This window comes from Nelumbo lutea, chromosome 3 (genome assembly GCF_056320005.1).
Source record: "Nelumbo lutea isolate HS-2025 chromosome 3, American lotus-T2T, whole genome shotgun sequence".
NCBI lineage: Eukaryota > Viridiplantae > Streptophyta > Magnoliopsida > Proteales > Nelumbonaceae > Nelumbo > Nelumbo lutea.
The window spans coordinates 104,219,859-104,243,038 of record NC_142686.1 but is presented as its reverse complement, the minus strand read 5'-3'; the positions used below and the strand labels follow the sequence as shown (position 1 = coordinate 104,243,038).

The 23,180-nt window shown below is 40.6% G+C and overlaps 1 protein-coding gene across 1 annotated transcript in view; it reads left to right on the top strand.

The window, feature by feature from the left end:
* Positions 1-4,520: 4,520 nt before the first annotated feature.
* LOC148867326 (RNA-binding protein BRN1-like) overlaps positions 4,521-23,180 on the top strand; it is a 38,481-nt gene continuing 19,821 nt past the window's right edge. Inside the window, exons 1-2 of the mRNA XM_088980105.1 lie at positions 4,521-5,031; positions 5,234-5,316. Of these exons, the coding sequence (XP_088836231.1) occupies positions 4,863-5,031; positions 5,234-5,316 (252 nt within the window). The 5' untranslated portion in view covers positions 4,521-4,862. The remainder of the gene's footprint in view (positions 5,032-5,233; positions 5,317-23,180) is intronic.

Below are 23,180 nucleotides of genomic sequence, written 5' to 3'. Positions count from 1 at the left end.
ATTATGTGTTCACTCTCTCATACTCTTCTTCTTCTTCCCCAATAGGCCAGACCTACCGATGGGTGAGCCTCCGACCGACGTCTGGCGTCTCCTCTCAGATTCAGCCTTCAATCTCTCAAACCGACATCTGTTGTCTCCTCTCAAATTTGAAATCTCAACCTCTCATCTCTCAATCTCTCTCTCTCACTTGACACTCAGACTCACTGATCTCTCTCAATCTCTTCTCTCTTAGTCTCATCTCTCTCAATCTCTCTCTCATCTCTCTCACTCCCAGTCTCAGTTCACAGTAGTTCTGTTCAATGTTCACCCTCTCCGGACCATCGACAAGGAAGGTTTTTCCCCCTTTTTTTTAATATTGAGGGCATAAAAAAACTGAAAAACCGGTTAACTAGTTGCATTGGTTCAGTTTCAGTTTGGTTAAATTGAAAAACCGAACAATTCAATTCGGTCCAAAAATTCACCCCACAGTTCAATTAACTGAACCGTGAGCACCCCTACTGAGTAGGTTGCCTAGTGGAGCTGTAAGAAAGAGATCACCGTGAGAACCCCTACTGGGTAGGCACTTCAATGCTTAAGTTAGCGAACTGGAGATGTGATTGCTAGAATACAAGAGTGATAGAGTGTTTGAGATCTAAATCGCGTGTACCTTCTGAGGTTGGAGGTGAGGCTCTTATATAGGTGGCCTGTCATGAGCATCACGATAGGGCTGTTCACGGGTCAGGTTGGGATTGGTTTAGTAATGTTTTTTCAACTGAATCGATATGGTTAGGTTACCTATAGACCAAACTGAAACTGACCCTCTATTAAGTAAAACCGACTTGGTCAGTTTGAGTCGGTTTGGGTTTCAACCAACTCCAAGCTTGAACAATGCACATGAAGTCAAAGTGCTAATATTATATATAATGATTTAGAATATATTTTCTAGAAATATATATTTAAAACCAAAACATATATACAAATATATTGAAATATATATTTTCTAATTTATGGAAATATATATCTGATATATTTCAGAATATATATATTTTTAGATATATATATTTATTATTTAAAACTAAAATATCTATATTTAACAGCTGTTTTTTTTTACATAACTCGGTTCAGTTCAGTTTATTCATTTTTGCAACCCAAAACTGACCGGTAGTGAAGAAAAATCGGCCAACTCAGGTTGGGTCAAGCCAAGTTGATCGGTTTGGATTTATTTGTGAACAACCCTACCTCACGAAGCACATCCAGGATCTCCGATCCAACTAATTCAGAGGTGTTTTCACACCTGAAGATGGTTTATGTGCAAACAGATAAGGCTTATTCAGTCGCACTTGAAGCAGGCGAGGTGATACTCAACTCTTTCGACGTGGCACTGTGATCTAGGGGAAGTCAAAGACGATAGCCCACTTAAGGAGGAGGTCACTCGACATGTCGCTAGTTGAACTCAGGTCAAGTCAGCAAAAGCGGGTCCCTCTCATGTTGACCTGACGTCTTGTTAGGGTTAGGGTAGTCTGGTGGAAGCAAGTGGCCTTATACATCGACCTGAAGTCCAACCTAGCTGTTCGTAGTTCGGTCTGCTAGGGTGGCCTCAAGGTCATTGATGTAGTTGTGAAGTGTCTGAAGTGGTCTACTTACGTGGTGTCAATGTGTCTTCCAGTTGTTTTGCGATGCCACGCGTCATGATGTCATCGGATGACCAAATTACTCCTCATTAATTATTAATTTTATTAATTTTTCTTAATTAGTTAATCCTTATTAGTGTTAATTATTTCAAATTTTTATTATTTTTATTTGTGTTTTTATTAATTGCGAATTATTAATAATTCATAAATTAATTTTATTAATTATTAAATATTATTTTGAATTTGATAAATTATTTTATATGAAATAGTACATATTGAGCTCAAAATTATCAAATAGTCTATTCGAGGGGTAAAATAATAAAATCAGAGAATTTCAGATGTTAAAGGTTTGGTCCAACACAAATAAGCTTATCTATTTAGAGCCTCTAAAAAGTAGAAAAACATTTATGCCTCTTTTTAGATTTCATACACTTTTAATATATTCTTAACATTTTAGACTTCATATTTTAGATTTATCAAACGCCACCTTAATCATAAACATTACACTGACACCTATATACACCATTTTTATGAGAAACCACAATGGTAACATGGGGAGATATTCCCAATGTAAAACTGAAAAGAGTTGTGAGAATGGTATGATTACAATTTTGTAAGCACCAAACCCAATTTTCACAAATACACCCCTAATAAGAAAAATGTTTTCAATGAACGCTCAAGTGTAGATGTGGGGCGCCTTTGGCTTTGCGCATCCCCATTGACCACCAGCAGCAAAATCCAACATGGATGAAAACGACCAAAATAATGTCGCATATACGCTTCCCTTACCACACCCAAACTCCGTGAACCATGTAATTTCGTATTCATATTAATTAGCACTACCTGACGGGTCGGGTAACCAGCTATGGCAATTCAAAACCCGGAAAAGTCTCAAACAGGCTCCTCGATAAAAACCCCAGTTCGGGACATGCAGGAATCATGGTTGGCTTTTCGGCTGGATCTTTGTCTAAATCTGATCCTCTGCCCAATTACGGACCAAGCAACCGAGTGATGACAATCAGACCCTGAACTGAACATATAGACCCCTCATCTCTTTCTCCAGCGCATTCCCGACAACCTGAATCCAGTCCCAGGTTCTCACCTGATGCTGATGTTGCCTTGCTTAATGCAACATCATCCTCACTGTACATTTGCCACTTTGCCGGATCCGGTCTCTTTCATCAGCGGTCCTTTTACTCGGATCCCTGACCCGATTTAATATCCATAGGTCTACCATGGACTGTTACCAAGGCTCAGTAGTAAGAGTACAAATACAAATTTGTAGAGATACATACAAAATAATAAATAATATAAGGTTTTGTGCTCTGTATATATGTATTTGTACTTCTTTCAAACTAAGTCCAATAGATCTCCCCAGCCAAGCCCTAAGATGGGAAGAAGGGGCCAAGGATTGAAACGGATGTTTTGAATCGAGATATATTTAAATTCAATCCTATTAACTAGATTTGAATTCCAATCCGTTAAGGCTAAGTTTGGGAGTGCTTATTTGAAAAATAAGGCTTAAAAATAAAAGCATTAATGAGGGTTTGATGAAAAAACACTTATTTTAAAGGGAAAATTTCGGATTAGTACCCTCTACTTTGAATTTAGTGTCATTTGGTCCCTGAGCTTTAAAATGCGGCAATTTAGTATCTAAACTTTCAAAATGTGACAATCTAGTACCTATCGTTAATTAGATGTTAATTAGTTGTTAGGTGATATTTTAAAAAGACACAAATGCCCATTCGAGAGTCTTATGGTTTTTTTTATCACATATCCAAATATTGATAAAAAAAAAAAATTAATAGTCCCAAATCATTGCCTCTTCAACGTTGGGGTCACCATTCACCAAAATGACCATTCAAACATAACCCCAACTTTCTTGAATGTAAGAAGCAAGGATTTGGGATTATTAATTTTTTGTCAACATTTAGATGGTTGATAAAGAAAATTAAATAACACTAGAAGGGAATTTGTGTCACTTTCAAATGTCACTTAATGACAGGTTAACTACTACTAATGGCATGAATTATCATGTTTTAAAAATTGGGTATGCCGCATTTTAAAGTTCAGGGACAAAAGTGACACTAGATACAAATTACATGGTACTAATAAAAAATTTTCCCTATTTTAAATAAGGGTAATATAGGTATTTGTAAAATGATGTGGCGGGTCGACAAAAAAAGAAATAAGCTGAATAAGCACAAAAGTAATTGCTTATTTCCCAATTGCAAGTAATTGTTTGTTGGTGTGGTCCTGGCCCAAAATAAATACTTATTCTAAATAATGTTGGATATTCGAATATGATACGATCTAATTTAATTAAAAATAATAATATAATAATTTATAAGAAAAACAAAAAAATATAATTATTTTTTTCAATTATTTTCATCATATATATGCACGTTTTTTTTTATAAAAAGTAATAGATCCATTTGCACCCCTAAAAGAGGCGTATTGAGTGCTCGAGACGTGTACACAAATGCCAACCTGCCCGCCACCTCATCAATGGCACAGCGGCGGGAGCATTGTTTGGTGTAGGCAATGTCACCATCTGCTAGCTCACTTAAACGCTTTAGATTCCAATCAAGTCTATTTCATCACGGTTTGACAAGGGGCCCACGCATATGGGGTGTCAAGTGGGAACGATGCCAGCCTAAGGTGGGGCTGATCGTTAATAAGATCCCAATCTGACGACTTGAAAGACGTCTATTTCGATATAACGCTTGCAAGTTGTAACTTCTTCCCTTTTTGGATGACGAGTTTTATGGAACTTTTGATTCCTCGTCGCAGAACGTGGGTCCCACCTTGTTTGTGGAGCCGAGTATCCAATAATAGCATAAACTTGTTTTTTAAACAAAAAATGGGGTAATAATAAGAGTATTTTAGTCAATAATAAAAAACAACTATGGCTCAGTACATTGACTAAATTCCCTCAATCTAAATTCTTAGATCCAGAATTATCCTTCGTTCAGTCAGCCCGTCACAAAGACGTAGACATATGTACCGCGTAGATAGGGAAAAGGTCATTTTCGTATTTATAATCCAACTTCGGGGTATTTCTGTACTTCAATCCATAATTAAATTTTGTGGAGATCCAACTTTGCCCCCGAAAATAGGTTTCATTTTCTACGATCAGGACAGGAACGAGCGGAAGACTCGTTTAGAAGGAGAGAAAAGGGAAGAAGAAAGATCTCCGGCTGCAAATTAGAAGCAATTGCAGAGCGCTGCGGGGAGCTGAACGCGGCATTAATGGCGGAAGCGCCGGAAAACCAGAAGCCAAGCGGGGAGAGCGTTAAGCTCTTCGTTGGCCAGGTTCCCAAAGACATGACCGAGGCTGAGCTTCTTGCCATGTTCAAGGAGGTTGCTCTGGTAGACGAAGTCAATATCATCAAAGACAAGGCAACTCGGGCTTCAAAAGGTCCGGGGAATTCAACCTCGAGTTTCTAACCTTGCATTTCTTTCTACATTTTGGTTGTTATGTTCTCTGCCTCGACGGATCGCGATGTGTGATCTGAACGTTTTTCTCTAGTTGGTGAAGAATTTGCAGTTCAGAATACTTCCGTTATCATTTTGGAGCCTGTTTCTGTTTTTTCTTATGGTATTTGACTTTTATTTCACAGGTTGTTGTTTTCTGATCTGTCCGTCGAGGGAGGAAGCAGATAAAGCAGTCAATGCGTGGCATAACAAGCGAACACTTCCTGGGGTGAGTTGGAGTTCTTGCCTCGAATTCATGTTTTCTGAGGTTGTATATGATGTCTTTTCATTGTACTGAGCCGAGATGTGTTCACGTGAGAGTACTTGACCGGGAATATTTATGTTGATGCGCTGAGTTGTTTGTAAGCTCGAGTTAGAAATTCGAGCTCTGACTATTGGTTTTGTATTGCTTTAGGTTCGCTGTGTTGAAGACTTGAAGTTAGGGTTGAGAATCTATTCTTTCCATTGCAGCTTTATGCCTTTATGTTATGTTGCTAACTGGGTAATTTGATGAATAATGGAGATAGGAAGAATAAGATGATGATATCAGAGTAAGCCTAGGACTTATAGGGAATGTGACAGACGATACTATATGATGTCACTACGAGTATGATATTAGAGTCAGTAAGACAATTCATCTAGGGAGTGATTCAGTGGATCTGACGCATAGTGTTCTGAAAAGTGTGAACCAGGTGCACTTAGGATCACAGGCAAGGGTCGTTTTTGTAGGATGTACATGACCCAGCTTGGTGGGATGTTGTGGTGAATTAACCTTGAATTCTATGCTAACTAGGTAATTTACTATACTGTAGATTGTACATATAAGTTTTAATGTTTAAACCTATTTCTGACTTGGACATACAAAGACATTCTTTTTATTAATAAGACAATGCTCAAACCAACTGAGCAAAAATAATTTCACTCAATACTATAGGAAACCAAAAATTTATTTTGGTACCTACAAACTTTGGACGTACTCATCTTAAATAGATGTTTTACTTTGATGTTGATATCTCCATTAGAATGAGGGGCAGTATCATTAAATCAGGAAAAATTTCTAAAAAGTAGGGGGAGGGATTGGAGACTTATAATATTAGGGGCCTTGATCTGAAGATGCAAGGCAAGCACTGTATGCAAAGTCCCTAGTTCCGATTTTATAAGTTAGGGGACTTGAATCAAGATGCTGGGCAAGGGTTGCTCTCAGATTGGTTAGGCCAGTTAGTAGGGAGAGGGGTTATGCTTTTGTTTACTTTTCTTGTGGTTTTGATGCTTGGAGCTGTGATTTTATTTTTTTGATAAATGAAGTAATTTTATTAGAAAGTGGATAAAATCAGGTACAAGTGTCTCATGGAGAGGCACGAGGTACAACCTTCCCACACAATCAAAACCAAAAATAGATTACAGCTGTGCCCAATACAAGTGTTCCCTATTTGTTCCCTGCTTGGTCAAACTATCAGCCATGGCATTTGCCGATCTTCCCACTCACTGTGTTCTGACATACAAGCTTCTTGTCAGCCATTTGAATTTCTTTATTTCATTCCTCTTCGTGGTAGTGGATCGCTTCTCTAAATATGCCCACTTCATTCCTTTATCACATCCGTACAGTGCCACTTCGGTTGCCCTCGCCTTCTTTATACATGTTTTTCGCTTACATGGGTTAGCAGAATCCATCGTCAGTGATAGGGACCCAGTTTTCACTAGTGCCTTCTGGAAGGAGTTATTCTGGCTACACGGCACCACCCTGGCCTTCTCCTCAGGATCTTGTCACGGATCGGTCCACGGGGAAAACCTCCAGTTTTCCCTTGTTCCTTCCTACTCTTGATGAACCTATCTTGGTGCCTTGGTGATTTGTTCAAGAGATCACCAACTCTCTTAACTCACTTCTTTAACTGAATATTCGATATCCTCATTCAATAATGGTGCCTCCTTAAATAGGAGATTACAAGAGTCCTAATCTTAGGGAGTCTCCTTGTTGAATAGGGAGACTTCCAGTTCTATCTTGCTAAGGATAAGATAAGTTAATCCCAATCTGATAATCCACTAATAAGATAAGATAAGAGCAATAGAATAAGATAAGAACAAGCAAGATGATCTAATCTAATCTGGATGAGACTGTTGTTGCCAAACTGGGTAGGATGAGAATCATTGAATCACTGCTACTGCTGGCGGTGGGTCAGGTTTCTGCTGCTGCCGGCGGCGATGATACTTCTTCCCGAGGAATGTGTCCATAACAGGGGATTAGGGGCAGGGAGGAGTATTGACCCCTGTTTTAAAAAAAAAAGGGACTGAGAGTCTGAGACTATCGACTGAGAACAGTCAGGAGCGGTGAGGAGTATAGGGGCGGAGACCTTGTTTTTTCAGAAAAAAAAGGGGACTGAGACTAGGACTAGCGACTGAGAACAATCAGGGGCGGAAGAAGAAGTAGAAGAATGAGTGGAGCTGTGGAGGAAGGAAGGAGTATAGGAGCGGAACCCCTGTATAGGAAGGAAGGAGTATAGGAGCGGAACCCCTGTATAGGAAGCTGCTGAAGCTGAGGTGCGATGGAGTTGGGCTGGGGAACGAAGTCTTCGGTTCTCCTCCCTCTCTAATCGAACTGAAGAAACCCTTATGCATGTAACCGAAGAAGAAGAAAAACACTTTGTATAGTTGTCTTAATAATAAAAACACTTTGTATAGTAGATGTATGTAGGCACCCACCTTGTATATAGGCGCCCGCCTAGTTGCCTAGGCACCCGCTTAAGTCTCTAGGTGGGCGCCTAGTATATGTGTCACCTTGACAACTACCACTCCATTAACCAAGACACAAAGATGACAAAAAGTTAAAAACTGACCACTCCATTTTGTGTGAAGATTTGGTGGCAGGGAGGGGGTATTGTTGCTTCTCTTTGTATTTGTAAATTGTAACATTTTATCACCTGAGGTTGTATTTTTCTTCTCTTTACGCACTTTAATTTCTATGAAAAATTAAAATTGTCCACAAAAGTAAAGTTTTTGTTATGTTAGTACTTAATAGAAAGAGTGGAGGGCTTGGAGGCAGCTCCACTGTAAAAAAATATGACCATGTCATATGTGCTTAGCCTCATTTACATCAAAGAACCATCTTTCTCAATCAACTTGGGGTCTCAAGAATGATGCTTTTTTTATTGGTTAAAATCAGAGTTCTATTAATAGTGAAAAGAATAGATATGTACAATAGTGTAGGGTGGGCTAACCCTGTCACCTATTTAATTCCTTTTCACTTTAATTGCATATTCTTGGGGTTTGAAGAATGATATTGTTCCACTCATTAAAAAAAGTTATTAAAGGTCAGACGCATGAACTCTTCTATGATAGGAGCCCAAAAAGAACTCATGTGATCAATCTTTCCCATTGACAACAGTGACCACCCATTGCTTTTGCTAAAAATTTTTGGTGCTTGTTTCCTTTTACATACAACGACAAATAGCAAAAGGTGCTAGTCTAGTTCCCATGGATCGTACCTACTGAAGCCTTTGACTTGACGGACGTCAATAAGGAAAGAAAATGGCCCAATGAATAACCCATTGCCTCCCAGAAAGGCTTATAAAGTGCCAGTATGCTACCAAATTTCCTAGTTAAAACAAGCAATGCATAAGATGTTCCACTGATTCTTTTCGTGTGCCAAATGGGAACTTACATTATGCAAGGCCCTGTCCCTTGAAATCGGGTGGTCAATGTTAAAGGGGTATATGGCCCATAGAGGGAACTAGGGGTGAACATGAACTGAATTCAAGCTTGGCTCGTAAAAATCTTGATTCAGCTCGGCCTAAGCTTTGATCTTGAAGCCTTTATTATATATAATATTATTTGTTTTTTATATGTATAATAAGAAATAATTATTTATATGTATAATTATATATAATCTTTGATGTGTATAATTTTTAATTTTTTATATGTATAGGTTTTACATGCATAGTTTTTTGTTTTATTTTATATATAAATTTTGGTCAGTAGCTCAATGTCTAGCTCAAGCTGAACTGAAGTTGAACATATAAGCTTTTGAGTCGAGTTGAATTCAAGCTCATGTTTCTAGCTCGAATTGAGCTCGAGCCCGAACTCAAGTCTCATGTTTTGCCAAGCTGAGCTCGAATAACTAGATATTCGACTCACATTGGCTCAGCTCGAGTCCATCCCTAGAAGGAACTTACTAAGGTGCCCAAAATAAAAAAATACCTTAGGAGGAACATTAATAGCCATGTTTTTTTGATCAATAATAGTGAATTTTATTAAAGTATTGAAAATTACAAAGCAAAGGAGCTAAACAATCTTAACTCCCGAATACAACCAATGTACACCCAAAATGTAAAGCAATTACAACATAGCCCAAAACATAGAGTTTCTGTTCACCCCTTGCCTAGCTAGATCATCTGCCAACGAATTTGCACTTCTCTTTACCCATGTAAATTGAATTTCAATGTCCTTAGTCAGCCACTTAAATTTCTTTTTTTAATTGCTGTAATTCCAGAGAGTAGAGTTGTCCTCTTTTAGCTAGTTCACCACAATTTCAGAATCTCCTTCTATGATCAATTTATTAATATTCATGTCCTTGACCCTTTGTACCCCTTCAAGGGCTGCTAGTATCTCAACCCTCAAAGAATCTCCCACCCCAATTGGACTAGAATATATAGCTAACAGATTCCCTTTTTCATCTCTTATCACTCCCCCTATTCCAGAGGGCCCTGGATTGCCCATACTGCTGCCATCGAAATTCAGTTTAGTAAAACCATGAGGTGGAGGGGTCCAACATGAACTTGAAACCTTTTTATCTGAAATGCAATTTCCTTCCAGTTCCTTAGCAACTCATCAACTAAGAAATCTGCAAACAAATCCAAAGTTTTCAACCAATTACCAACGTATCACCCTAATATGAATAACCTCCAAAATTACTTCCAAGCTTCTCTCCTTATCTGAAAAAATCCGTGAATTCCTCTCCTCCCAAATAGTCCAACAAACTGCGGCCCTAACACATCTCCACATAGTCTTAGCCCTTTTTGTTGACTAGTTAGGCATGGAAGTGAATAAGCTTTGCACATTCAAAGGGGGGGTCCACCTGCACCCATACAGAGAAGTAAACCATTCCCATATGACTTTAGCAAACTGACAGGAAATTAGTAAATGGTATCTAGACTAACCATTGGATTTACAGAGGACACACCAGTGAGGAGACAAACAACTATTAGGTCTTTTTATTTGAAATAAATCGCCTGTATTAACTCTTTCTAGAAAGGCTTCCCAACAAAAGCTCCCAACCTTTGGATGTATAGGTTGATGCCACACCTCTTTAACAGGAAAGGACAGTCCAGTAGAAGAAGGTTGTATTAGGGCTTTAAAGAAAGATGCACAGGTGAAGGAACCCGAGAGAGTGAGTGTCCAAATTCTACTGTCTGCTTTTGTTGGCTCTAGGAAGACCCCTTTAAGGATGGATAACAAGGATAAAGTACATCCTAACTTTGTGTCCCTGATGTCTCTTCTTAATCCCAAGTTCCAGCTGAACCTAGAAGTTGAGTTGGAAGGTACAAGGAAGGAGGAAATCAGTTCATTTTTAAGGGTAGAGATAGCAAAAAGAGTTGGAAATTGGTCTTTTAAAGAAGTATCCCCTACCCAAACGTGCTCCCCAAATTTAATGAGGTTGCCTGAGTGTAAATCATACCTGATCCAGGGAGAGAACAAGGGCAAAATAACTTGAATGGCTTTCTAGGGAAATGCTCTTGTAGTGCTTGCCAGAATCCCAAAGTCCTATCCATTGTTTGTAACCCCATGAATACTATCCACTATCTTAACCCAAAGTTTTTCTTTCTCCAATGATAATCTCCACAGCCACTTCCTTAATAGTGCCAAGTTCCTATTCCTTTTGTTCCCAATACCTAGACCTCCCTCCTTCTTACTCCTACACACCATCTCCCACTTAACCCTATGGTCCTTCTTCTCCTCCCTCGACTCCCAGAGAAAATCTCTCATTAGTTTTCCAGCCTACTAGCCACTCTAACCAGAATCTTAAAGACTGATAAAAAATAGGTAGGGAGGTTAGCTAGGGTAGACCTAATTAGAGTGATTTTCCCTCCAAGAGACAAATAATTTTTCTTCTAGATGGCAAGTCTCTTTTCAAACCTCTCCACAACCGGAGCCCAAAACTCACCTTTTTGAGAATTATCTTACAATGGCAAACCAAGGTAGTTTGCACACTTTAGAGTGTGTGCACACTCAGATACCTCCCCCTCCCCCATGTTAACTCCAACTATACAACTTTTCTCAAATTTCACTTTAAGTTTTGACATTTGCTCGAAAAGTTGTATGGTGAGCTTCAAGTTTCTGATCCTATTGGTATCACCTCCTTCACAATAGAGTAATGTGTCATCTGCAAATTGCAAGTGTGTGAGTGGTATGTTCTCCCTTCCAACTCTCCATCCTCTTATTAAATCCCTGGAGTCTTCTTTGGAAATTAATCTCCCCAACACTTCTGCAACCAAAGTAAATAAAGAAGGGGAGAGGGGGTCTCCTTGTCTAATCCCTCTCAAAGTTGGAAAGAAATCCACCACTTTCCCATTCACCAAAATGGAGTAATGGAAGTTCCTAATGCAACCCATCACCCACTTGAACCAATTATCTCGAAACCCAAAATTGATCATCTCCTCTAGGAAGAAAGACCAATCAACCAAGTCAGAAGCCTTTTCCAAGTCCAATTTACAAACCACCTCTTTTTTCTTGGATCTCTTGAAATCCTCCAAGCTCTCATTTGCTATAAGTATCTGATCTGTTATTTGTCTCCCCTTCACAAAAACTCCTTGGTTATTTGCTATGATTGTTGGGAGCACCTTTCTAATTCTAATGGACATCACCTTAGTGATGATCATATAGAGGCTGTTAACTAGGCTAATCGGCCTATAATCTTTCAGATGGTTTACATTTCTTTTCTTGGGTACCAAGGCAATGAATGTGGAATTTAGCCCAAGGTTAACCACTACTCTAGTATAGAATTCGTCAAATACCAGCCGTAGATCCTCTTTTATTATCTCCCAACAATTCTGATAATATCTCTCAACAATGAATGTGGAATTGTTACCCCTTCAATCTCCAGATTTGAGATAAAATTTTTTTCTTTCCACTTGCCACAACATGAAACAACTTGGTATTCCTATCCCCCTCTTTTAGCCACTTGCATCTTGACTTTTGTCTCCAACTTATTTCCTCCTGAAGAAGATAGTCCTCTAATTGTTTGCGCAATTTCCATCTTTGTTCTTTATCCTCTTCTGTAAGGCAACTCCTCCCTTCTTTGTTATCCAGGACTTCAATTTGTGTTGTCATAGTTTGCTTCCTTTCCTCCAGTCTCCCAAACTCTAAAAGATTCCATTCCTTGATCCCAACTTTTAGATATTGGAGCTTTTTGTGAAACTACATTCCATTCCATTCCACTGTTGGGTTTTTTTTTTGATGAATGATAATAAATTTATTAATTCAGAAGCAGATTTAGAGTGAGTTCATACAACATCCCAGGGAAAGGCGTGAGCTGCAGCCCCTCCTTGAATCTTACAAGTAAACTAGGAAAGAAAAGCAAGAATCACAACTGAGCCCAAACAATTCTTCCCTATTTACCCCTTGCTTGGCTAACACATTTGACAAAGTATTTGCTGATTTCCCCACCCACTGTACAGTGACCAACATATTCCTTGTCAACCAACTAAATTTCTTCATTTCATTCTTGTAACCCACATAGCCTTTTCAGGATTTTTCAACCAACCCACCACCACTATGGAATCCCCCTCGATTGTTAGGTGTTGTACCCCCAACTGGTTTGCAAATTGGACCCCTTGTACAACAGCTAAAAGTTCTGCCCTGATGGAGTCCCCAATTCCCAAGGGACCTGAGTAGAGCAACAAAATCTCTCCCTTCTCATTTCTCAAAGCACCCCCCATTCCGGATAATCCTGGATTACCCATGCTACTTCCATCAAAGTTCAACTTCAGTGAGCCTTCGGATGGAGGAGACCGGCTTGTAATTGATTTGTCCTTTAGGGATGAACACCTTGCTACTGCTAACCAATTTCTCCAAAGGTCGTTAAAGGAGAATTGATGAAAGATTTCCAAGGTCTTCAACAAAGGTATTGCCCTATTTAGCACATGGTCTTTCAATTCCTGACTACTTTCCTTTTCTTGAAAAATTCTAGCATTCCTTTCTTCCCAAAGAGTCCAAATCAAGGCAGTATGAGCACATCTCCACATAATTATCCCTATTTTTGTAGGCCAATAAAAGGTAGAATGGTTGAAGAGCATGTGAACTTTTGCTGTAAACTCCAACTATTCCCAAACAAAGAAAGTAGCCAAGCCCAAAGGTCTGTAGAAAAGGGACAAGATATTAATAGGTGGTAATAATCCTCACCGTGAGCTCTATAGAAGATACACCAATTAGGAGAAATATAGAGGAAAGGTCTTCTCTTTTGTAGGTTATTTAGAGTGTTTACTTTCCCATGGAATACTTTCCAACAAAACGCCATAATTTTTGGGGGAACTGGCCTGTACCAAATTTCTTTTGACGGAAATGGTTGGTGAGTAGAAAGTTGAGAGATGGACTTGAAGAAAGAAGCACAAGTGAAGGTTCCATTGGGTCTAGGAGTCTATACCCTCTTATCTTATCTGGCTTGGAGGGATCCAAACAAACCTGATTAAGACAACCAAGTAAGACAGATAGAGATTCAATTTCATCATCCCTAAGTCCTCTATGAAACCCAAAATCCTAAGTAGGATCTAAGGGTGTTCCCAAAGGTGAGACAAATTTTGAGACCACCTTTTTTTTTGTATAAAGAAACAGAAAATAGCGAAGGGAACAAATCCTTTAAAGGTGTGTCTCCTACCCAAATATCCTCCCAAAAATGAACAGCGTTGCCAGAACAAACTTCATACCTGATAAAATTGAGGAATTGAGGAAGGGTGTTATGAATGGCCTTCCAAGTTGCTGTTAGTTTAGCCTGCCTTGATACACCAGCATCCCATCCATTCTCTGACCTCCCATGAATGCTTCCCATGCCACAATCTCTCTCTTTCCAATGGCCATTGCCACAACCATTTCCCTAACAAAGCTTGATTTTTTCCAGTTACCCTCCCAAGTCCCAAACCCCCCTCTTCTTTACTTCTGCACACAATTTCCAATTAACCAAGTGATCCTTTTTTTCTTGTCCCAGATCCCATAGATATCTCTCATCAATTTCTCCAGTTTCCTAGCTTCCTTAATTGGTATCCTAAATATAGACAAAAAATAGGTAGGTAAGTTAGCTAAGGTAGCTCTTATTAGGGTAATTCTCCCTCCTAAAGAGACATAATTCCTCTTCCATGAGGCTAATCTCTTCTCAAACTTTTCTATCACTGGCGTCCAAAGTCTATTCTCCCTAGGATTTGCCCCTAAAGGAGGCCCTAAGTATGACATAGGCCAAACAGAGGTGGAACACTCAAGACACTTTGCAATAGCCTCGACCTCCCCTACCTCCAAATTTATACCCGCTATGCAGCTCTTTTCCAAATTTATTCTCAAATTAGAAATACTTTCAAATCCTTTGATTAGCTCCTTTAGGTTTGCTACCTTTTCGCTAAAACTTTCTTCACAAAAGATCATTAGGTCATCTGCAATCTGAAGGTGGGTGACAGGGACTTGGTGTCTCCCTATTCTCCAATCCCTAATGGCATCTTCACTGTTAGCCTTAGTAATGATCCTACTAATCACATCAACTACTAAGGTAAAAAGGAAGGGTGAGAGTGAATCCCCTTGCTTGACACCCCTGCAAGCTAGAAAAAAGTCCCTCACCATACCATTTACCAGAATAGAGTAGTGACAAGTACTGATACACCCAAAAATCCAACTACACCACTTGTCCCCAAATCCATAGTTTCACGTAACCTCTAATAGAAACTCCCAATCCACCAAATCATAGGCCTTTTCAAGATCCAATTTACAAATGAAACCTCTCTTCCTAGACCTTTTCATTTCATCCACACACTCATTGGCAATTAAGATCTGATCTGTTATTTGTCGCCCTTGAATGAAATCCCCCTGGGTTTCACTAGTGATAGAAGGGAGGACTGTTTTGATCCTCAACGAGAGCACTTTAGCCAGAATTTTATAGATGCTTGTCACCAGACTAATAGGCCTATAATCTTTTGGGTGGTTGGCATCATTCTTCTTAGGTATCAAGGCCCAAAAGGTGGCATTGATTCCAGGGCTTATAATGTGATTGTTTGCAAATTCCTTATAGACTTCAACTAAATCCTCTTTCAACACCTCCTAATAGTCTTGATAAAAACCCACTGTAAAGCCTTTTTGACTTGGAGCCTTGGATCTATCCATTAGAAAGATAACTTTCTTAATCTCTTCTTCCTCCCTTTTCTTGAGGAACCTATTTTGGCGCCTTAATGGTGATTTGTTCAAGAGATCACCAACTCTCCTCACTCTTTTCTTGACTGAAATTTTCGATGCCTCTATTGAATAATATCAGCTCCTTAAATAGGAGATTACAAGGGATAAGAGTCCTACTTTTAGGAAGACTCCCTACTAATCTATCCCACTGAACTGATAAGATAAGATAAGACTGAACTGATAAGATAAGATAAGACTTCCTTAAGCTATCCTACTGAATTGATAAGATAAGATAAGACTGAACTGATAAGATAAGATAAGGCTCCCTTAATCTATCCTACTGAACTGATAAGATAAGATAAGACTGAACTGATAAGGTAAGAAATGTATCTAGCTAGAATTAGATAAGATGAGAATCAACAAATCTTGCTCCCTTTACTGTTGCTGCCGACGGTGATATGTTTTCCCAATAAAGCGTCCACATCATTCCTCCCCTCCTGGACTAAGAGCTTGTCCTCAAGCTCGAATTCAGGATGGGTGTCTTGAAACACAATCAAAAGAATCCAGGATAGGTGGAATGATTTTGCCCTCCTGGATTGGGTTCCAATGAAGAGGGTTCATCCTCATCTTCCTCTTGTTCCACCAGGAGGCAGAAAAGTCTCTTGCACTTGTGCCCTGTTGAGTAAAGTTCATCACAATTAAAACATTGTCCCCTTACCCTGTGTTCTGCCACCTCAACCCTGGACAAGTGCTTAATAGGGGGTGCAACAGCATTGCTCCCCACAATGGGTGCTGATCTGGAATTGTTGCTCGTCTGTGGTTTCCGTTCTTGGCTGGTTGCTGAAGATGGAGCCATTCCGAGTGGTTTCGGGGATGCCCATGCTGCTGGAGGCCGCTCTATACTGATACTTCCGCGGTTGAGTTGCAACTTGCGTTCAAAGGTGCGCGCCAAATTCATAGCAGTAACCAGATTGGGGGGATTTTGCATCTCCACATCCACCCTCAAGGTTTCTGCTAACCCCGCGGTGAACATGTTAACTTGCTGGTCTGGTTGTACCGAAGATGCTCTTGCAAGGAGGGTTTGAAACTGACGCTGATATTCAACCACCGTTCCCGTCTGTTTGAGGTTGATTAGTTCGCCTAATGGGTTGCTTGTTAATGGGGACCCAAATCTGAGAAGGCAGTAGGATTTGAATTGGGTCGAACTAAGCCCGGGTTCCTCCTGCTCCAATTTATAAAACCAGAGCTGCGCCTCCTCCATCATGTGGAATGCGACTAAGCTTACCTTGTTGCTGTCCCTGTCCGTTGGTTGCGGAAGAACTGCTCACATCTGTACAGCCATCCCAAAGGATCTCTGGTGCCGTTGCAAGAAGGGAACTCTAGCCTGTTGTGCTTGGGAACGATCGCGGCTACCGGGGCGACGACTTGCTGTTCGCCGGACGATTCCGTCCAGTCTGGTCGGTGGCTGTTTGTGGTTGCAGCCCCTTCTGGATTCCTTTCCTTGTTAGAGAAATACAACTCCATTAAGCGCTGTAACTCTCGGACATCGTCCTTGATTTCGCATACCTCCGTGTTGTTCTCCATGAGCCTGTGCTCCAGTTCGTGGACCCTGGATGTCAACTGCTCCAGATCGCCCATGACGTTTGGCTCTGATACCAAATTGTTATGGGCCCGAGAATAGGATCTCGTCACGGGTCGGTCCATGGGGAAAACCTCCTGTTTTCCCTTGTTCCTCCCTTTTCTTGAGGAACCTATTTTGGCCCTTAATGGTGATTTGTTCAAGAGATCACCAACTCTCCTCACTCTTTTCTTGACTGAAATTTTCAATGCCTCTATTTAATAATATCAGCTCCTTAAATATGAGACTACAAGAGATAAGAGTCCTACTTTTAGGAAGACTCCTTGCTAATTAGGAAGACTCCTACTAATCTATCCTACTGAACTGATAAGATACGATAAGACAAAACTGATAAGATAAAATAAGACTCCCTTAATCTATCCTACCGAACTGATAAGATAAGATAAGACTCCTTTAATCTATCCTACTGAACTGATAAGATAAGAACTATATCTAGCTAGAATTAGATAAGATGAGAATCAGCAAATCTTGCTCCCTTTACTGCTGCTGCCGGTGGTGATATGTCTTCCCAATAAAGCGTCCACATCAGCCACCTTGCCACTCCGTCATCAATTCTTGGCCATTCCACCCCTTCCATGACTGCTCTCTCACTCAAAGATCTTCTATAAGTCGATTTGAAGTGGTCCACAAATTTTCTAGCTATGTCATCCTGGTTGTTAATCACCTCCTCTCTTATCTCTAGCTTGGTCACAAGATTCTTTCTTCGTCTCCCATTTGCCAAATCATGGAAAAATCTAGTGTTTCCATCGCCTTCCTTAATCCACTTGTGTCTAGATTTTTGTCTCCAACTGATTTATTCCCTCAGTAACACCTCTTCCAAATCCTTTTTCAATTGTCTCCTTAACACTCTGTCTTCCTTGGTCAACCCATTTTGAGATTCCTTTACATCCAACTTTTCTATTCGAGAGATTAGGCACAATTTTTGCTCCTCAATCCTACCAAAATGATCTCTATTCCACTCTTTTATTTTGGTTCTCAACCTTTTTAATCTTATGAAATTTGATCCCCTTCCATCTTACCCCCCTCTCCTCCTCACACCACCATTCCTTCACTTTTTTCACAAAATCTGGATGGGTAAGCCACATATTTTCGAATCTAAAAGGTTTGGGTCCTGTAGGAAAAAACTCAATACCTATCTGGATAGGACAGTGATCGTAGGTGACCCTGGGTAACGCTCTAGCAACCAAGTTTTCCAAACTATTCTCTTAGGCAAGGTTAAATAAGAATCTGTCCAACTTCGAACACAAAGGGGTTTCTTGAAGGTTGGACCAAGCGTAAATGGCTTGCAGCAGAGGTATTTCCTTCAATTCACATTCTTCAATAAAACTATTAAATTTCCTCATGCTTGTTGTAATTACCTGTTGGGGATGACTGGTTTCATCAGAGAATCTAATGACATTAAAATCCCCGCTCAGGCACCAAGGGCCATCCCATAGCCCCTTGATTGCATATAGTTCCTCCCACATCTCATTCCTCTCTCTATAGGAATTAGGGCCATAAACATTGGTTAAGACCCATACACACCCATCCTCTACATTCTTACACTTAATGGAAACTGGGAATCTGCTTATCAATTCTTCCACTACTTCCACCACATCCTCCCTCCATAGTGTTACGATCCTCCCCGAGGCTCCCTAAGAAGGAGACGAGCTCCAACCTAAACCTCTAGACCTCCAAAAACTCCTCGCCCATCTCCCATCTAATTCCATCATTTTGGATTCTTGTAACAATACAATATCGGGTTTTTCCCTTCGGAGTAGGTCTTTGATCACCCTTCTCTTTCTTGCACTCCCTAACCCTCTTACATTCCAGCTAATAATTTTCATCGAGACAAAATAGCAAAAACACCCATGAAAAGGCCATAATCTCCTCATTTTCGGCCCTTCTTCCTATCCCCTCTACCACTAAATTCTAAATCTTCCTCAATGTCTGAGATTAGCCTTTCCGCTTCAGATCTTTTTTTCTTCTTTGTTCCTTCCCCCCCCCCCCCCCCCCCTTCATGATACAACAATTATCCTCTTTCTTTTCTCCATCCTTTCCAGCCAATGTATGAGGAAGAATTTTACCCTGCTTACACTTATTTTGGCTACAACATCTCTCTAAGAATCCTTCCCTTTTTTTAGTTCCTCCATCATTGTACAGATCAACTCCCAAATTCTGTCTGCCTCCCCCTTACTACTTCCTTCCGTCACCCTCTTTCCTCCTTCCACTATCACCCTCTCTCTTGCATCAGAACCTCTTGGATGGGAAGCTGGAATTTCTGTTACAGGCATAGCACACAAGTTAGTACCTAAAAAAGAATTGACACCCATACCTGGTATGACGGGGGTAGGACTAGAATCACTGGAATTGAGTTGCTGACAGGCAACAAATGGTTTTAAGGCCTTTCCCCTTTTTGGACAAAGTTGTGAAGTAAACATAGTGAAAGAATCACTTCCTGACGACCTACCCACTTGGAAATCCTTTCTCTGTGTTTCTGACATTGGAATACCCACATCCATCCTCACAGCCGATTCTTGTCCCTCTCCACCAACATCCTGTAATTCATTAGACTCAGGGTCAGCTCCCTCTACGAAGGGAAGAGGAGTTTTCACAGCTTTAGGACCATTTTCTTCACCATTTCTAATCTTCCCGCCACCTGCCTCTTCAATCTCTTCCTCTAAAAACAACAGCTCTATATGCAAACTTTCTATTTCAAGTAAATCATTGTTGCTTTTCTATTTCAAGCAATCCATTCCACTGTTGGATTGCTCTCTAACTACCACTCTTTAACTTTCTTGATGAATCCCAGGTGTTCTAACCACATATTTTTAAATCTAAATGGAGCAGGGCCTGCATTTCTCACCTCCTCCTTACAAATTACAATAGTCTAGAGGTCGGAGGTCACCCTTGGAAGTGCTCTAGAGATCAAATTCCCCCAATGTTCTTCCCAGCCATTTGAGAATAAGAATCTGTCCAACTTGGATTCACTTGGAGATTGGACCAAGTAAAACAACTGTCATAATGGGATCTCTTAAGTTCATAGGTATCCACAAATTGATTAAATTTCCTCATGTTCATGGACGACCTCTGCCTAGGACTGTTTGTTTCTTCCAAGAATCTAATTACATTGAAATCACCTCCTAGACACCATAGCCCTTCCCACAATCCCCCTATGTCAGCCAGTTCTTCTCATAGCTTCCTCCTCTGTCTATAGTCATTCGGCCCATAGACATTGGTTAACACCCATTCAATCTATCCTCCACTTGCTTAAACTTCAAGGAAACTGAAAATTGTCCTATCAATTCCTTCATATCTACGAGTACATTATTCATCCACATTGTCACAACACCTCCTGCAGACCCCCAGGAAGGCAGAGCCGCCCAACTAATCCCCCTACCTCTCCATTTACTCCTTGCCCACTTGATGTCAAGTTCTGCTCTTTTGGCCTCCTGCAACAGTACCACGTCTGGATCTATTTTCTTGATGGCCTCTTTTATTACTGCTTTCTTCCTTGCACTTCCCAATCCTCTAATATTCTAGCTTATAATCCTCATTTATCTTTGTACTCCCTTACACCTATTACCCTTACTTATTTCCTTTCCTCCTTTCCCCTCTAACACCAAAACTTTTATCTCTTTCAACATCCTTAATCAATCTTTCAGCTTCACTCGGTTTTTTCCTTTTAACCTTAACTTCTCTTTTTTTGTAAAAACACTTTGAGGTCATTTGGATCTTTCAGTTTACACCCCTACTTCTGCGCAAATGCTGCCACAGAATCCTCACTAGTCAGCTCTCTTTTGTCTAACTTCCTATTTCTCTCTTCCTGACCTTTTTCCCCACCTCTACCTCCTTCCTCCTCAATGCCTTCTCTACTAACCCCCTCTGCCCCTTCTTTTTGTAAATTATTCTCCTCAACTTCACTTAACAGTCTCTCAAGGATTTCAAAGATTCTTTTATTTCTGTTTACTTCTTCTTCTCTTCCTACCTCTCTCTCCTGACCCTCCCTATTTCCTCTCCTACACAGGCTGCAACTTCTGGATTGGGATCAGTATCTGGCACACAGGATATAGAGCAGACATTAGTATCACAAACTGAAAGGACACAGTTACCTGGGTTATGTTGGGAAAGTATAGGAATGCTGGAAGTGGATGCAGAATCTGTCAGGCCCTGAAAAGGAGTGTGGGAGTCATCCAACTCCTTGGCTCGGTTCTGATGAGTTTGCCTTCCCGTCTCCTTCGTTATACAGTGATCTCTTCTCTCACCCTGCTCTTTGTCCCTCACTTCTGTAGCCTTGTCTTTCTTCTGGGTAGTCTCAAATACTTCCTTACACGTCTCCTGTCTATCAGAAAGATTTGGCAATGGAGCTTCTGAGTGTGAGTCAGAGTTTTCATCCCTAAAATTAGGACTGTGTTCCGCTCTGATGATTGATTCTTTACTGACACAGCGAAGAGGCTGCTCTTTGCAAAAATCTTCTTCTACTTCTTCTGTAAACAGCATACCAAGATTCAAAGTTGCTGCTACCTCTTCCTCTGGCATCTTCTCAAACTCAACACTTCCTATGCTGGATTGGTTGTTCGAATCTTATTCCACTTCTGCTTCTTCCAAGTTGCAGTCTATCCAGCCCTCATCGATATCCTCCTTCTCCTCGTTACAATCTCGTGTATCTGGGATTTGGCTGATCCTGTGAAGATTGGCCCTCCCAAGGTATATCAGAAACTGGGCGAGAGATCCATTGTAAGGAACATGTGGTCTGTTCTGTCCGCATGGTCGAAACTGGTGCACCCCCAAGAGCCTTCTTCTTCTTCTTTGAAGATAGACGATTTCTATCGTCTATAGTCCACACTACCTCCCCCTGATCCGAGTGCTGCTCACTTAAACGGTCATGTGGATTGAGTTTCGAACCGTTATTTGAACCGTTCTGTCCTCCTATTGGTTCAGGTAGACTGGCCCGCACCAAACCTTTGACAGGTCCACCCCCCTTAACCACATTAACAAATGAAGCCTGGGCCCCTAATTTCCCATTTAATTCAAAATCTTTCAATTTTTTTTTTCTTTTAATAGCTTGTGTGTCTTTTGGTTTTCTTCCTCTGACTTTCCAGATTCCCGTTTAGGCATGTACTGTTCTTCGACCCTTCTCACCAACACCTGTGTGCCACATGTAATCCAGCCCACCACGTTAGCATCGTCTTCTACCTTGGTTCTTCGTCCCCAGAGCTCCGCCTCTACCTCTGAAACCAGCCAAACTCTATACCATGCTCCATCAGCAAGAACTTGATTGTTCTTGGGATCGATTCTGGTTTCACCCCAATAATCCTAACCTCTGCGGCATGAAGGTCTTGCAACTGGACTTCCTCCATTGCCCTACCCAACAGCTTCACTATGTTTCCCAGGTTTGACTCATTCCAAATATGGAAGGGAAGTCCTACCAGTTTTAGCAGAAAGCTTCCACTAGTATGTTCCATCTCATTACACAACGGCTTCCAGTTCTGGACTTGGACCAAACCTTCTTCACATTCAAATGCTGTAAATTCCCTGTTTACCTCATCATCAATTCTTAACACTGCCTCCCTGTTCGAGAATGGCTTCAGAGCAACCTCAGTTTCCAGTTTCAAGTTATGCACCACAGACTTCAGAATCTTCCTCCAATCCTGTATATCCTTGTTGGCTGTTATCACCATTCTCCTCTCCCAATCACCTTGCTCAGTCTCAAATCACTCCTTCATCCCTCTATTTGAAATCGCTATTGCCTCTCCATAGCTAGAGGAGCTCTGCTTTAATGGCTGGCGCGAGTATTTATGAGGCTATCCTCTGTACTTTGTTCTTTCTCATGCTCCTTATGTGAGTACCTGTCCACAGAGACAAAAAACTGCTGTTATCTGCAAAAACTGTCCACCCTTGTGCCTGCTTCCCTTCCGGTAAACAAACCATTTGTTTCCTATCGCCAAAGTATTCTGAGATGGTAATGAACCAGCCTTTCCTGTTGCGCCTCAGCTCCACTTTGTATTTCTTCCTTTCCAGCTCTAATACATTTTTCTACCCTACTGTTCTGAGCGATTGAAGTACTCCATTGATAAACCCCTTCAACCATAGCACTGCTTCCTCAAACATAAGTAACA